Genomic DNA, 18222 nt, shown 5'->3' with positions numbered 1-18222 from the left:
AGCGAACACATGACATCAAAATCACCACAGTAAATACTAGATAACTAATAAAATAAGATAATTATACTGCGTTCACATAATATTACGTCATTTACAATTAGCTAAAACTAGTTGTTTTGGAAATTAGCAGCTCCTAAATTTGCTGTTTTGTTCAAATTTATGAAACGTGACAGCTCTGTTATGACGAGATGTGACGTGAACTACATTATCCACAATGCTTTGCCGCGAGGAAGCGTATTTGTAAACAATGCTAAAAAGCTAAGGGAGAAAAATTGAGATAGTTACGAGAGGCTTGGCTATATTACTGATGTGTCGTAGTTGATATTTCGTTTTAATACTGGAGGTATTACTTTTTTCAGAGGTTTAGTTTATTAACAGAACGCTTTTATGTAGTAAACGGGCGATTCGCACATGCATTAGCACGTTTGCTTTCATCTGATCTGTTCTGCTGTTTGAGAAATAGAGTCGTATATGTATTCAACATGATTATTGTAATACTTAATTAAGGTCAAGCTCATTTTACGTGTCCATGGGGAAACGGAAAGACATGATTCACCCCAGATTTCTAGCTGGTAAGTCTCATTTATAGAGATTTTCTTCCACCACGTGTCTTTTTGAGAATTGTAAGCATATGTACTGACTTTATTGTTAACCATAACCTTGAGTTCATTTATTCCCAGTTTTTTAATAAGCTGCAACTCTCATAATGTGTGTGGTCGTTGATGTTTGCGCTGTAGGAAACGGGGATGATTATAACGTGCACAAGAAGAAACACAAAAAGCACAAGAAGCACAAAAAGAAGCACCATCGCGATGATGGCCACAGTTTCTCCTCTGAGGCGCTGGAGTCAGACTCCGGGATGCTGCTGCTTAAACCTCCTCAACTCAAGCTCAAGATCAAACTAGGAGGTCAAACTCTGGGCACCAAGAGGTCAGTCATTTAGCCTGATTGTCAACAATATGAACATGAGCTTTTTGACCGCTTAATATCAATAAATTTACTTTATAACAATACATGTGACATCTTACTGAATAATAACCAGAACAAATTGTACTCTTGTGCTGTAGATAATAATATAACAGACAACAAATGAATGCATATGTTCTTTATATTGTTATTTTCTTGGACTTATTGAATAAGAAAAAAAAAGACAAATACACTACCAGTCAAAAGTTTTAGAACAGTAAGATTTTTAATGTGTTTAAAGAAGTCTCTTCTGCCCACCAAGCCTGCATTTATTTGATTAAAAATACCAAAAAAGCATAGAAAGAAATATTTTTGCTATTTAAAATAACTCATTTTTATTTGAATATATTTTAAAATGTAATTTATTCCTGTGTTCAAAGCTGAATTTTCAGCATCATTACCCCAGTCTTCAGTGTCACATGATCCTTCAGAAATCATTCTAATATGCTGATTTGCTTTTCAAGAAACATTTTTGTTTCTTATTAACATTATTATCAGTATTCAAAACACTTGAGTAAATGTTTTTCAGGATTCTTTGATAAATAGAAAGATCTTAAGATAAGCTTTTATCTGAAATAAAAGGCTTTTGTAACATTATACACTATACCATTCAAAATCTCTGTATAATTTTTTTATAGGAAAGAAATGATAGAAAATAATATTTTTGTTTAGCAAGGATGCTTTAAATTGATCAAAAGTGATGATAAAGACATTTATAATGTTAAAAAATTGCTATTTCAGATAAGTTCTTCTGAACTTTCTACTCATCAAAGAAAACTAAAAAAAAAATCTAGCTGTTTTCAACATAAAAATAATAATAATGTTTTTTGAGCAGCAAATCAGAATATTAGAATGATTTCTGAAGGATCATGTGACTGGAGTAATGATGCTAAATAATCAGCTTTTAAATCACAGCAATAAATTACATTTCAAAATATATTCAAATAGAAAATAGTTGTTTTAAACTAAAAATATTTCAAAATGTTACTGTTTTTGCTGTGCTTTGGATCAAATAAATGAGCAGAAGAGACTTCTTTAAAAAAAACATTAAAAATCTTACTGCTCAAAAACTTTTGACTGATAGTGTATATTATAGAAAAATCAATCAATTATCCAAATAAATGATGACAATGTTTATTTTTGAGTGAATTAGGCTGTAACCAAACATTTTTAGGGTCAAGCTGATTCAAAAAGTATAACATTGTCCCTATAATGAGTGTAATGTAAGTCACCTTTGATAAAGCATTCACTATATGTCTCGTTTCAGTGTGCCCACATTCACTGTCATCCCCGACTCTCTGCGCTCAGTGTCGCCTCTGAACGTAGAGAGTGATGATGACGATGACGACGACGATGATGACGACGACTCTGATGATGACGTGCCGTCAGAGGGAGTTCCTATAGAGCAGTACAGAGCCTGGCTGGGTGACTGAACCGTTTGACATTGCAAAAACAATGACTTTTTTTATTTCAGTGATTTGAAGCCAGTGTTAATATGCATGTGTTTTTTTTTTGTTGGTAATACCAGATGAAGACAGTAACCTGGACCCGTCTCCTGTGCCGGACATGGACACCGACTCGCTGCTGGGAGGCCCGATGGATGAGGAGGAGCGATGGCTGGACGCGCTGGAGAAAGGAGAGCTGGATGATAACGGGGAGCTGAAGAAAGAGATCGACGAGTCTATGCTCACAGCCAGACAGGTGCCATATAAAACACACACTGTCAACTATCATACAACATACATAAAGCAAAAACACAATCCAACTGGACACAGACCTTGCCTTAAAGGGATAGTTTACCCAAAAATGGTCATGTTACTCTCAAAATGGCCTTCTGTGCCTTGACTGTGGTAGTACCCTTGCTGTCTTTGCAGGGTCAGAAAGCTCTCGGATTTCATCATAAATATCTTAAATTGTGTTCTGAAGATGAACGAAGGTCTTACGGGTTTGGAATGAGTAATTAAATTTTTTTATTTTTTAATATTTTTATATTTAATTAAAAAACTGAAATAAATTAAACCTAAATAGTAATATTTAAAATTAAAGTAATAACACTTACAAATGTAATTAATATTAATATTTAACTATAAAATGAAAATTCAAAGCATAACATTTTTAAAATAATTCAAATATTAATAAAATGTTAAAATATATATAAAAAACTGATTTTTTAAAATATACAAACATATTAAAAATATGAATAAAAAATATATTAAACAAATAATATTAAAATAACACCATCATGATCCGTAAATTTATATAGTACTGTAAAAGAAAACGGAAAGTATAAAATTTTAATTACTGAAAATATAAAAAAATAATGAAATATTAAAATGTAAAAAAAATATGTTAAAATATACAACAATATTAAAAATATTAATAAAAACTATAAGTATCTAAATAACATGTAAATAACACCACCATAGTTATAGTGATCCATAGTTATATAATACTGTAAAAGAAAACTGAAAGCATACAATTTTAAAATAATAAAAATGCTAATAAAATATTAAAATGTTAAAAATAATATATTTGAAAATATACAAAAATATTAATAAAAACTATAATAATTATATAAATATTAAAATAACACCAGCATGATCCATACATTTATATAGTACTGTAAAAGAAAGAAGTATAACATTTTAATAATAAAATATTAAAATGTTAAAAGTAATATATTAAATAATATACAAAAATATTAAAATATTAAAAACATTAATAAAATCTATAAGAATTACACAGTACTGTTCAAAAGTTTTTATTAAGTGAGCTTTTTTTTCAAGAAATTAAATATTTTAATTAGCAAAGACACATAATAATCAAAAACGATAGTAAAGACATTTATAATGTCACTAATGATTTCCATTTCAAATAAATGCTGTTCTTTTGAAATTTTTATTCATCAAACAATCCTGAAAAATAAAATGAATCATGAGTTCCTTGAAACTATTCAGCAGCACAATATTTTCAAAATTGATAATAATAATAATAATAAATGTTTCTTGAACAGCAAATCAGCATATTAGAATGATTTCTGAAGGATCATGTGACACTGAAGACTGGAGTAATGACGCTGAAAATTCATCTTTGATCACTGGAATAAATTACGTTTTACAGTATATTCACATGGAAACAGCTATTTTGAATTCTAATAATATTTCACAATTTTACAGTATTTAACCATATTTATTTATCAAATTAATCCAGCCTTGGTGCGCAAAAGAGACTTGAACAATACTGCACGTGTTATCACACAAAATTGATTTGATTGGTGACTTTAATTGAAGTACCTAAGGTACCTGTGAGTAACAAAGTTTCTTCTCCGTCTGAACAGAAAGCACTCCTACATAAGCAGCAGAGCCAGCCTTTACTGGAGCTCCCAATGGGATACAAAGAGAAGGAGCTGACGGCCGAGATGATGCAGAAACGTGAGGAGCGCGCCCGCAAGAGACGCCTTCAGGCCGCCAAGAAAGCAGAGGAGAACAAGAACCAGACCATTGAGAGACTGACCAAAACCAGCAAGGCCAAAATCAAGAGCATGAAGGAGCGCAAGTCTAAGCAGGCTCAGCTGCCCATGGTGAGGTACAGCAGTAACGCTCAGGGAGCTGCCGTCTCCTACCCCGCCGGGATCCCCGTCCCGACGCCCGCGACCCCTCGAGCGCCTCCTCCCGCGCCCGTGAGCTGCGGCGTGTCGGGATGCTCCAACCTGAAAAAATACTCCTGCTCCAAGACGGGGACTCCACTGTGCAGTCTGGAGTGCTACAGGAAGAACCTGATGCTGGTGCAGGAAGTCGCTTAAAGCGGCGTTTGTCAACGGTGTGTTTAAATATAACAGGTTAATGCAATTATGTTGAGCAAAGTGAAAGTTCTTGGAGTAATCGGTGTAAAATCATGCTGAAGTTGTATTCATTTTGTGCTTTCGAAGCGTAACTCATGAAACATACGCAGTAACACTTTACAGTATGGTTTAATTTGATAAAATTACATTTTCTAAACTAACAGTGAACAGCTTTTTACTGCTATTATTAATCTGAGGGCTGTCAAGAGATCAATTGTGATTAATCGCGATTAATTGCATACAAAATAAAAGTTTGCGTTTGCCTAATATATGTGTGTGTACTGTGTGCAGTTATTATGTATATATAAATACAAACACATTCATGTATATATTTAAGAAATATTTAGTATATGTATATTTAGTATAATAAGTATGTATTTATTTTCATTTTTATATAATTTATATTATATATAAATAAAAATATTTTGTACATAAATAACATTATCTTAAATATATACATTAATTTGTGTGTATTTTTTATATATATATAATTACACACAATACACACGCATACATTACGCAAACTCAATTTTTTTATTTTGTATGCAATTAATCGTTTGACAGCCCTAAAATAAATATATTTTATATTATATTATAAAGTATTGTATAGTAATATTTTATAATATTGTAAAAATATACAAATTTTATAAATGCTGTAAAAGTATTTTCGTTTTAATTTATATGTATTGTTAATAGTGTTGTCAAACGATTAATCACAATTAATCGCTTTCAAAATAGTTTTTCTTTATGTAATATACATGTGTGTACTGTGTATATGTATATTTATGTATTTATTTATATATAAATACACACACACACACGTATATATTTAAAAAACATTTTTTGTTTATATGTTAAATAATATATAATTATATGAATATATATATACATGTAAATATTTTCAAAATATATACTGTATATGTGCATATATATATATATATATATATATATATATATATATATATATATACATAATAAATATACACAGTACGCGCATATATTCTGTAAACAAAAACTTTTTTGGATGCGAATAATCATGATTAATCATTTGACAGCACTAACCGTTAACAAATTGAATTTGTTGTAAAGTGTTGCTCAAATTTCTTATTTTTAAATTAAATACAGTGACAATTAAAAATGACACATTTACAAAGGAATTCATGACTCATGAGAATACCCTTTGTGTAAACAGTTATTAAAACTACTTTGCATGTAAATCATTCTGTAAAAACATTGTTGCATTGAATTTGATTATTATAATGTTTTATAACGTTCATTTTTGTGTTTAATGAATCAAACTCATTATGCAACTTATTGTTGAAACTATCCTGAAATAAGAAGGCAGCCTTATTTTTTTATTATTGTAAAAAGACTTAAATAAAGAACAGCTAAAGTAAATCTGCTTTCATTTATTTGATAAATGAAACATTTTTTGAACAATGTATTACAAAGTTTTAACTTAGGATAACATGAAGTTCCACATCTTTAATAAAATACAAAAGCATTTTCATTTCATAAAGTTCAGAAGTGTTGTTAAGGCTTTGGTCATAAACGCTGCTTAGAAAATGTCAAAAGAAAAATCATTTCATGATCAGTTTTTCTGCTGCGAGTGTTCATGAGCCTGTAGCTTGTGCTCGATGAAGAAACCCAGCGTAGTTTGAGGTATTAAAGTTGTGTTTTCACCATTGTCTGATTCATCAGACCGTTTCATTAGTTTATTGCTACAGAATAAAACCCTTCAAAGTTTAAGCACACAACAACAAATGATTAAAACAAGAATAACTATTTTATCTCAAAGGAATAGTTCATCCAAAAAAAAGACAGATTTGTTGTAAATGTACTCATTCTCAGGTCATCCAAGATGTAGATGAGTTTGTTTCTTCATCAGATTTGAAGAAATGTAGCATCACTTGCTCACCAGTGAATGGGTGCCGTCAGAATGAGAGTCCAAACAGCTGATAAAAACAGCACAATAATCCACAACTAATACACACGACACCTGTCCATCAGGTAACACCTTGTGAAGTGAAAAGTGGAAATCCATTGTAAGAAATCCATCAAGAAATTTTTAACCATCATTTTTAGCCAAATGTCATATTGTCTGAACCAGGAGAGAAATATGCACAGATCAAGCATTGTTTACAAGCAAAAACAATCCAGAATATTTATAAACAAATATGTGTGTGGATTTTGATGTGAGAGGACACCAGAAGATGGACTTATAAAAACATTATAAAACATTAATGTTATAAAACATTACTATATTAAAATTGAATGCAACAATGTTTTTTTTTACAGAATGATTTACACACAAAGTAGTTTTAACAACTGTTTACACAGAAATGTATTCTCATGATTCGTGAATTTCTTTGTGAATGTGTCATTTTAATTGAAATTCAGTCATACTGAATTTAATTTAAAAAGCTGAAGAAATTTCACCTACACTTTACAACAAATTCAGTTTGTTTTTCACTGGAGGAAGTGTTATTATGGATTATGGACTCATATTTTAGCCAGAAGTGATGGTTTAAAGTTAGAAGCTTTTGTCTTCTCAAGACATTAATTGATGGACTGGAGTGGTGTGGATTACTTGTGGATTATCGTGATGTTTTTATCAGCTGTTTGGACTCTCATTCTGACGGCACCCATTCACTGGTGAGCAAGTGATGCTACATTTCTCCAAATCTGATGAAGAAACAAACTCATCTACATCTTGGATGGCCTGAGGGTGAGTACGTTTTCAGCAAATGTTCATTTTTGGCTAAACTATTTCTTTAAGCATGAACCAGTAGTTTTCTGTCCAGTCGATAGTGGATTTACCTCCCAAAAAGCCTGTCATAGAGCAGACTGTGCAGTCTCACAGTGTGCTTGTGTTACACGGCCAAGCCGAACGACAGCCGGAAGGCCATTTCCACAGGAACTTCAGCTACGGAGTCATGGAAGCACACGTAAAACTCCTGAGGAACAGGTTCGAGAAGCATCCGCCTGGAACGAAAACAAGAGATTGCAAATCAGAGGTGAGAAACATGATGCTGTGATGTTTTCCTGCTGTATGCATTTTGACCTCTCACATAATTAAGCTAACTTATGTTTTGCATTCACAGACAGGTGCATCATGGGAGGATGTTTCACTCCTGAGTGCTTGGATTGACTTTGTAATAGAAAATGGTGCATGTGAACACAGAGGCAAAAAGCCGAATGATGGGATTTGATGAGCTCAGTACTGTAAGAACAGCTGTCAAACACGTACCCTATAACCCAGTAGGTCATGGTGGGCGCTGGTTTCTTCTGATCGGTCCAGTTTTCCGGTTTGCACTGAAACAAAACTCCATGTTCTTTGACCGGACCCAAACCTCGAGAGCTCTGCGGCCGCTCCGTCCCTTTGCGATCCTTAAAATACATTTATACATACGTGAGATGATGAAAATGTGCCAATATTACTATAACAGAGAAATCCTAGGGCTATGTTAACTTATTAATTATCTATGTTTAATGTTCTTTAACAGACTGGCTGGAATACACTATGACTATTACAAATTATTTTATTAAATTCATATGAACTAACTGAAATAAGTATCAACTAATAAAAATGACAAAAGCACATAAAAAAAAAAAAAAAAAAAACTAATAAAATTAAATAAAATACTATAATAATTTATAAATAATACTAAAACAGCACTGAGCCACGTTTATCAGAATTTTTTTAATTAAAATAATATTTTTTTAATATTCCTAATTCTAATAAAAGTTGTTTGCAGTTGCAATTATCAAGTTAAAAATAGCTCAAATATCACCTATAAGCAAAACACTATGGAGCGTAAAATGGAGGATGTTACTGATCATTTTATTAATTTTAAAATAAAAATTTTACTTTTAAAAGAACAAATACATAGAAATTTAAATTAAGTATTAAACATTTAAATAAATGTTAAATAATTTTAAATGCAAATTTTAAAATTTAAACGAAAAAAAATACTATTTTTTATTATTTGAATATTTCAATGCACTACTGTTAAACTGTTTGGTCTCATATGCTAGACTTTCTATTTTTTATTACAGTTTAAAAGTAATATCATAAAATTATTACAATTTAAAATAAGTGTTTTCTGATTGAATATACTGTAAAATATAATTTATTCCTGTGATCAAAGCTGCATTTTCAACATCATTACTCCAGTCTTCAGTATCACATGATCCTTCAGAAATCATTCTAATATGCTGTTTTGCTGCTCAGGTGTTTCACTATCAGATGTACTGTGTGTATCGTGTGGGTGTGAGGTGAGGTGTGTTACCCGTGAGGGGAGGCTCTGCTGGAAGGCCTGTCGAATGGACAGACAGCAGTGGTAGAAATTCTGGATGAGCTGTGGGTGGATGGAGCCGCTCAGATGATTCATCTCTCTGTGTGTGGGAGCGATGAAGATGCCCTGCACCGTCTCCATCAGCACGTAATGGAACAACGTGTTCTCAGCGCCCGCCGTCAGCCTGTTAACACACACGAACACATACGATAACGGTCATCGTCTGAACAGCACTCACATGGCGTGAGGTCAAACCACTCAATCTGTTACCTGATGAGTAAGCGGACATTAAGACATTTAGAGTGAATTACGGTACACTTGTGACAAACCAGTCCATATGAGTGCATAGATGGACTCACTTGAGGACGTTGTGCATCTCCTCAGTTTCTCTGTCAGTCAGACTTTTCCTCAACGACCCCAAATAGAAAGGGTTTGGGTGCTTTAACCTGGGAATCTGACAGAAAACATACAAAGACAGGAAAAATTTACACTAAGATTACAGTTTGTGCTGTGTACAAAATATGAATGGTGTTATTGTTAAAATAAAATAAAATAAAATAAAAAATGACTGGATTTCAGTTTGTTCTGGACTATACAAAATATTATGGAAGTGTTATTGAATTTGGAATGTAAAAGGAAAAACTAATAAAAATAAAATAAAATAAAATAAAATAAAACAAAATAAAATAAAATAAAAAAATGACTGGATTTCAGTTTATTCTGGACTATACAAAATATTATGGAAGTGTTATTGAATTTGGAACGTAAAAGGAAAAACTAATAAAAATAAAATAAAATAAAATAAAACAAAATAAAATAAAAAAATGACTGGATTTCAGTTTGTTCTGGACTATACAAAATATTATGAAAGTGTTATTGAATTTGGAATGTAAAAGGAAAACCTAATAAAAATAAAATAAAATAAAATAAAATAAAATAAAAAAAATTTCAGTTTGTTCTGGACTATACAAAATATGGAAGTGTTATCTAATTTGGAATGTAAAAGGAAAACCTAATAAAAATAAAATAAAATAAAATAAAATAAAAAATGACTGGATTTCAGTTTATTCTGGACTATACAAAATATTATGGAAGTGTTATTGAATTTGGAATGTAAAAGGAAAACCTAATAAAAATAAAATAAAATAAAATAAAAAATGACTGGATTTCAGTTTGTTCTGGACTATGCAAAATATTATGGAAGTGTTATTGAATTTGGAATGTAAAAGGAAAACTTAATAAAAATAAAATAAAATAAAATAAAATAAAATAAAATAAAAAAAAAATGACTGGATTTCAGTTTGTTCTGGACTATACAAAATATTATGGAAGTGTTATTGAACTTGGAATGTAAAAGGAAAACCTAATAAAAATAAAATAAAATGAAATAAAATAAAACAAAATAAAATAAAATAAAATAAAAAAATGATTGAATTTTAGTTTGTTCTGGACTATACAAAATATTATGAAAGTGTTATTGAATTTGGAATGTAAAAGGAAAACCTAATAAAAATAAAATAAAATAAAATAAAATAAAAAAATGACTGGATTTCAGTTTGTTCTGGACTATACAAAATATTATGGAAGTGTTATTGAATTTGGAATGTAAAAGGAAAACCTAATAAAAACAAAATAAAATAAAATAAAATAAAATAAAATAAAATAAAAAATGACTGGATTTCAGTTTGTTCCAGACTATGCTAAATATTATGGAAGTGTTATTGAATTTGGAATGTAAAAGGAAAACCTAATAAAAATAAAATAAAATAAAATAAAATAAAATAAAAAATGACTGGATTTCAGTTTGTTCTGGACTATACAAAATATTATGGAAGTGTTATTGAACTTGGAATGTAAAAGGAAAACCTAATAAAAATAAAATAAAATAAAATAAAATAAAATAAAATAAAATAAAAAATGACTGGATTTCAGTTTGTTCTGGACTATGCAAAATATTATGGAAGTGTTATTGAATTTGGAATGTAAAAGGAAAACCTAAAAAAAAAAAAAAAAAAAAGACTGGATTACAGTCTGTGCTGGACTATACAAAATATTACTGAAGAGTTATTGTTACTGAAGTACATTTAAATCCCGAATATAAAACAAAGGCCTAGACTTCAAATAAAAATAAATAAAAAATAAATAAAAATTACAAAATAAAATAAAATAAAATAATATGATTGGATAACAGTTTGTGCTGCAATGTAAAAGAAAAAGCCCAATAAAATAAAATAAAATAAATTATTGAAGCGCATTTAATTCCAGAATATAAAAGAAAACGCCTAGACTTAAAATGAAAATGAATAAATAATAAATAAAAATTACAAAATAAAATAAATAAAATAAAATAAAATAAAATAAAATAAAATAAAATAAAATAAAATAAAATAAAATAAATGGTTGGTTTACATATAAAATATTACTGTTTGTGTTATTGACGTGCATTTAAATTTGGAACTTAAAAGAAAAACCCTTAACCTAATAAAATAAAACAAAATAATCAAGAAACTAAAAACAAAACAGCCTGTATCTATTGTTATATATTATATATTGCTGTATAACACAATATCTTCAGTTGTCTAAATATTCTCTTTTTGTTCAAGCTCTAAGCTACCGGAAAAAGAAAAGGCCTAAACTTTCAAATAAAATCAATAATGAAATTGACAATAAAGCAGCACAAGCCAGTTTTCATAGTGATATATTTTGGGCTGAACTTTATCTGACTTGTTCCCTTTCTGCTGTGCTCTGCTACCGTCTGCTGCTCTGACCTTCAGTCTTGAGGACTCGATAAATGTGATGAAAGCTAGTTTCCATGCGTTTGCTTAAGCTTGTCTCTCTCTATGAGAATTTATGAGCCTGAAAGGTTCATCCAGGACGTCCCTTCTGTAAGTTATGTGCCGTCAGCTGAATTCAGATGGATGTGATTTATAACGGCAGTTCCTGATGCTGCTATATAAGACGACGTTCTGGCAGATACTCAGAGGATGTGCTCAATAACAGACGGCCTGATCATAATTCATACGCAGCGCTGATATATACGCTCTGACATCTTGCTGCTGGAAAAATCAAATAATATTAGGTAGATGTCACTCCTGTTTTTCTGAAAGTCATTATGGGAAAGTACAAAGCAAGTGTTTTATGTCAGCACTTTCTATAGAAGCTGAGCCAAATTTTTAACCTGGAAGTCAAACTTTAGTTGGAGCAATGAAAGACTAAGAGAGTGTTTAAAAAATGTTTAAATCCAATCACTATTTTTGTGATTCAGTTTGGTGATGCTAGTGGTGCAGAAAATACACGATTCACATTTAATTTAAACAGATGTACACATAGATAATAATATATATATATATATATATATATATATATATTTAAATCTGCATATAAAATAAATACTACCATGAAATATTCCCACAATTGAACTTCAACTAAAAATTAAAACTAAAAATTAAACTAATTTATTAATTTATTTAATTTTTAACCTGATTTCAATAATATAGTAAAATATACTACTATAAGATATAAAAACATGGATAAATTGATTTTAGTACAATAAATACTACTATAAAATATTTCTACAGCTGAACTTCAATTATGATGTAAAATTAACTTTGTAATTTTAATAATACACTACAATATTTACTATAAATGATATCTGCATTAATAAATATATTTATAAAATCTGAATAAATTAATTTTCATTACAATAAATACTACCATGAAATATTGTACAATTAAACTACAATTGTGAAGTAAAATTAGCTATATATATTTATAACAATATATATATATATATATATATATATATATATATATATATTATATAGTTAATACATATATATTAATTATATATGCTATAAAAACTTGCATATATATATATATATCTTATAATTTAAATAATATAGTAAAATATATAGTATAAATAATATCTGCATAAATACATATATTTAAAAAAACATGCATAAATTGATTTCAGTACAATAAATACTACCAAAAAATATATGTACAGCTGAACTTCAGTGACGTAAAATTTACTTTGTAATTTTAATAATGCATTATAATATTTATAATGCATTATTAAAATTGCATTAATAGATAAAATATAAAATCTGAAATAATACATTTTCAGTACGATAAATACTACCATAAAATATTCTAAAATTAAACTTCAATTGTGAAGTAAAATTTAAAAAAATTCAAAAATACACCAAAAAGTTAATATAAATCATATCTGCATAAATAAATATATTTTAAAAATCTGCATAAATTGATTTGAGTTCAATAAATACTACCATGAAATATTTCTACAGCCGAACTTTGCTTATGCCGTAAAATTTACTTTGTAATTTAAATAATACACCATAATATTTACTATAAATAATATCTACATTAATAAATATATTTATAAAATCTGAATAAATTAATTTTAGTACAATAAATACTACCATGAAATATTTCCATTGTGAAGAAAAATTAATTAAAATACAAAAATACACCATAATATTTACTATAAATCATATCTACATAAATAAATATATTATATTACTTCAGTACAATAAATACATGAAATATTCCCACAGTTTAAATAATATACTAATATATATATATATATATATATATATATATAATCTAAATAATGTACTCTGAATATTTTTCTGCATTACATAGGTTACTGATTATTTTATATATAAGAGAAACACCTTGAAAAATCCTGCGCTGCCCAAGCTGCCGTCTGACCCTCCCGACCCAAGAGAGTCTCTGCGTGTGCCACTAGAGGGCGTCCGGCGCAATGTGTCCGGTGTGGCATGAGGACTCAGACCTGAAGTAAAGGACGGCGTCCCGTCGGTGTGACCCTCGCTGCCACTGTCAGACAGACTCCTCTGTGGACTCGGCCTCCGTCCTCTCAGACTCGCCGACCCCGCCTCCCCAAACAGGCTCCGCCCAATCCCGCTCGGCGACGGGGGTTTGATGGCTGCAGTCAGACGGTTTAGGATCGGCGAGCTGCCGATGCCGTCTTGTCGGTCCCGCCCACCGGCAGGCAGGAACCAATCGGCACAGGATAGGCAGGGAGTGGGCGGAGCCGAGAGCCGCTCCTCAATGGCGGCGTCCAGACTCTCCAGCTGAAGGAGCGTGGCTTTGACTTGATCCACATAGACGCAGTCAGGACCAGTAGATCCCAGAGCGGGTGAAGCGCAACCACCGGCCTCCAGCAACACACACTGCATGAAGTGCCTCTGAAAACATGTTGTCATACATTAGGTGTGCATTAATACTGAGCTCAAACCATTTTAATCTGCAAGTAATCTAAATTTTGTGGATACTGTGAAATTTTTATTATTTTTAAATAGAAAGTTGAAAAGAACAGCATCTCTCACTAGGCCCACTATGAGCAGGAAATGTCGTCCAAGCGGTTCGCAGTATCCAGGATGTGCTGTGGTGTTGTTTTGGGTTCTCCGCTGTGGAAACACCTCCCTCCACACCACCAGCTGCCCCACACGCTGCTCAGACGCCAGCGGCAGCAGACAGTAATGCTGACAGTACAAACACACGTCCAGAAGGTCTTCTTTAGGCAGATGGTTTGCTATGAGATATCCCTGCCAGACAGACAAATACAGATCTCTATTCCTGACCTTCTGTACTTCAAAAATGAGTGTGATAATGAAAATAAACAGTGCTAACTGTGGAAGTCCGTTTCTGCCACTGATTAAAATTAAAAAAAAGTAATTGCAACTTTTTCTCTCACATTTCTGACTTATTTTCTCACAATTGAGAGTTTACATGTCAAGATTTTTTTTTAAAATTGCGAGATTTAAACTCACAGTTGTGAGATATAAAGTCAGAACTGGGTGATATAAAGTTGCAACTGCATGTCACAACATCAGAATTGCGAGATAAATTCACAATTCTGACTTTTAGCAATTTACTTTTTTCTTGCTATTGCTAATTTATACCTTGCAATTCAGATTTTTTTCTCACAACTGACTTTTTCACAATTGCAAGTTTATATCTCGAAATTCTGACTTTTTTGTTGAAGTAAAATTAACTTTATAATTTAAATAATATATTATAATATTTATGCTATAAAAACCTGCATAAATAAATTATATATGTGTGTGTGTGTGTGCGCAATCTGCATTAATTAATTTCCGTACAATAAATACTACCATGAAATATTCCTACAGTTGAACTTCAACTGTGAAATAAAATTAAACTTATAATTTAAATAATATAGTAAAATATATACTATAAATAATATCTGCATAAATACATATATTTAAAAAACATGCATAAATTGATTTCAGTACGATAAATACTAAAATAAAATAAATGTACAGCTGAACTTCAATTATGACGTAAAATTTATTTTGTAATTTTAATAATACATTATAATATTTACTATAAATAATATCTGCATTAATAGATACATTTATAAAGTAAATATAAATATTGTGAAGTTAAATTCAAAAATTGTGAAGTTAAATTCAATTTACTATATTAAATTTACTATAAATAATATCTGCAACTGACTTTTTTACAATTGCAAGTTTATATCTCGCATTTCTGACTTTTTTCTTGAAATTCTGACTTTACGAGTTCATATCTAGCAATTCCTATTTTTTTGCAATTGCAACTTTATATTTCGCAATTCTGACTTTTTTCTCACAATTACAACTTTATATCTCGCAATTCCATTTTTTTCTTGCAATTCTGACTTTTTTCTCGTAAATGCAAGTTTCTATCACAATTCTGACATTTTTCTTGTAATTATGACTTTTTACTCGTAATTACGAGTTCATATCTTGAAATTCGGACTTTTCTCGCAATTTTGACTTTTTTTGTAATTACGAGTTTATATCTTACATTTCTTTTTTTGCAATTGCAACTTTATATTGCACAATTTTGACTTTTGTTGTTACAACTATGACTTTTTTCTCGTAATTACGAGTTTTTATTTCGCAATTCTGACTTTTTTCTTGCAATTCTGACTTTTTTCTTGCAATTCTGACTTTTTTCTCGTACTTACAAGTTTATATCTCAATTGCAAAAAAAAGATAAGAATAGTGAGATATAAACCTGTAATTATCAGAGAAATGTCAGAATTGTGATATAAACTTAATTGTGAGAAAAAAGTCAGAACTGCAAGAAAAAAAAAGTTTATATCTTGCAATTCTGACTTTTTTCTCGCAATTAAGACTTTTCTCTACATAATTACGAGTTTATATCTAGAAATTCTTATTTTTTCACAATTGCAAATTTATATTTCACAATTTTGACTTTTTTATCGTAATTACGACTTTATATTTCGCAATTCTGACTTTTTTCTCACAATTACAACTTTATATCTTGCAATTATCTCGCAATTTTTCTCACATTTGAGAGTTTCTGCAATTCTGCTTTCTTTTGTCAGAATTGTACGATACAAACTCGCAATTGCAAGGTATAGAGTCCAATTTTATACGTTTATAATATGAGAATGTTGGTAACCAAACAGTTGACGGTAGCCATTGATATGGGAAAAAAATACTACAGTAGTTGATACTATAGAACAGGGTTGGAATCATTTCTTGTGTGAACTGTCCCTTTAAGGAGGAGCAACAGATGAAGACTTAACTAATCAATCCTCTTCACATTATCATTCATAATTAAAAGAGTCTCATCAGCTGACAGCTGCATTCACAAGAAGCAGCACGTCGCCCTTCTGTCAGATTCGTTTCAAAGATTAAACCTGAATGAGACTCCATTTACAAGCATGTTTAAATTTCAGTAACTTACTGACAGCAGGTGTGTAGCGCTTTCTACAGCAACATGCGATGCTCCTTGATTCACAATGAATGTTAACATGATAACATACAGCTGTAGGACGTTCAACACTCACCTTGTAAAACAGACAGGAGCCCAAAATGACATACAGACGCCTCATGCCGTAGAAATCCTCAGACTGAACAATGAGAGAACAGAGAAAGTGTTATTTTATACCAGTGTAACTTCATTATCACTGTTATATTATCATAGGTATGCTATATTATTATAATATAGTATTATTGATTTTAGATTTAGCTACCCTGCTTAGTATTGTACATTTATAATGAGAAAAACTGTTTGTTTTCCTCTGACGTCACCAAGACCTTCATGTTAAAATGGTTATAAATGCATTTAAAAGTATTTCCATACAGATTTTAAAGAATACTCTGAAAATATAATGACCTTCAAACTGTATTTTAAAAAATGTATTATTATTTTTTTTAAATATACAGTTTGCATTTAAATTCTGTAGCAGTTTTTACATTGTGTCCACCACAACAGTGCTATTTTGGTATTATTTATGTACTATTAAAATATTTAATATTTTGAATTAGTTAAGTTTTATATGTATTTCAGTTTCCATTTTAATTTCAGTTTATGTTATATATATTTAAATCTAAAATTTAGCATTATTTGTATACTATTAATGTATTTATTAATATTTTTATTTATTTTATATTTTTCATTTTATTCATTTTTTTTTGCAAACACACAGATTTATATATATTTGTTTATATTTGTATATACTATTAATGTATTTTTAATATTTTAAACTAGCTTTTATTTTATTATTTTTTATTTTAGCTTTCTTCTATTTTTTTTTTTAATTTTAGTTTAAATTTTGGTTATTTTTTAATGTGTTTGTGAATTTGTATTTATTAGTGCTGTGCAACGATTAATCGCATCCAAAATAAAAGTTTTTGTTTACATAATATATGTGTGTGTACTATGTATTTATTTATTATGTATATATAAATACACACACAAGCATGGATATATTTAAGAAAAATATGTTACGTTTATATATGAAATATGTTTATAAATAATATTACTTGTATCAATAAAAATATATCAATGTAAATACATGTAATGAAAATACATACTGTATGTGTGTTTTTTTATATATACATTATAAATATAGACAGTATACACACATATATTTAATGTAAACAAAAACCTTTATTTTGGATGCGATTAATCGCGATTAATCATTGCATAGCACTTTTATTTAGCTTTTAATTTTTCCAGTTCTAATTATTGTAGTATTAATGTATTTATTAATATTTTTATTTATTTTATATTTTTCATTTTATTAAT

At 29.7% G+C, this 18222-nt stretch overlaps 2 protein-coding genes across 5 annotated transcripts in view; one reads left to right on the top strand and one right to left on the bottom strand.

Moving 5' to 3' along the window:
* The first annotated feature begins 216 nt into the window (after window positions 1-216).
* On the top strand, window positions 217-5348 carry ino80b (INO80 complex subunit B). The gene is made up of 5 exons (XM_051116118.1): window positions 217-572; window positions 738-930; window positions 2234-2391; window positions 2495-2667; window positions 4304-5348. Exons 1-5 carry the CDS (start codon window positions 530-532, stop codon window positions 4766-4768), a joined length of 1032 nt encoding a protein of 343 aa, XP_050972075.1. The 5' UTR covers window positions 217-529; the 3' UTR covers window positions 4769-5348.
* A 2189-nt stretch (window positions 5349-7537) lies between these two features.
* intu (inturned planar cell polarity protein) overlaps window positions 7538-18222 on the bottom strand; it is a 33188-nt gene continuing 22503 nt past the window's right edge. For 3 of the 4 annotated variants that reach the window (XM_051113910.1, XM_051113908.1, XM_051113909.1), the window contains exons 10-16: window positions 16979-17041; window positions 14478-14696; window positions 13803-14336; window positions 9465-9559; window positions 9100-9289; window positions 8058-8197; window positions 7538-7792 (exon numbers count right to left, since the gene is read on the bottom strand). In XM_051113910.1, coding sequence (XP_050969867.1) covers window positions 7681-7792; window positions 8058-8197; window positions 9100-9289; window positions 9465-9559; window positions 13803-14336; window positions 14478-14696; window positions 16979-17041 — 1353 coding nt within the window. In that variant the 3' untranslated portion in view covers window positions 7538-7680. The remainder of the gene's footprint in view (window positions 7793-8057; window positions 8198-9099; window positions 9290-9464; window positions 9560-13802; window positions 14337-14477; window positions 14697-16978; window positions 17042-18222) is intronic. The other variant, XM_051113911.1, reaches the window with a different exon arrangement.

Source organism: Labeo rohita, chromosome 7 (assembly GCF_022985175.1).
Source record: "Labeo rohita strain BAU-BD-2019 chromosome 7, IGBB_LRoh.1.0, whole genome shotgun sequence".
NCBI classification, from domain to species: domain Eukaryota; kingdom Metazoa; phylum Chordata; class Actinopteri; order Cypriniformes; family Cyprinidae; genus Labeo; species Labeo rohita.
Note: the sequence above shows the minus strand (reverse complement) of the source record. Positions and strands in the feature narration are given on the sequence as shown.

Excerpts from the sequence above, each read along its gene's own strand:
- ino80b (XM_051116118.1), top strand. The coding sequence starts at position 530 with ATGGGGAAACGGAAAGACATGATTCACCCCAGATTTCTAGCTG. Across the intron at positions 573-737 it reads TCACCCCAGATTTCTAGCTG|GAAACGGGGATGATTATAAC; the intron begins GTAAGTCTCATT and ends TTTGCGCTGTAG. Across the intron at positions 2,392-2,494 it reads GCAGTACAGAGCCTGGCTGG|ATGAAGACAGTAACCTGGAC; the intron begins GTGACTGAACCG and ends TGGTAATACCAG.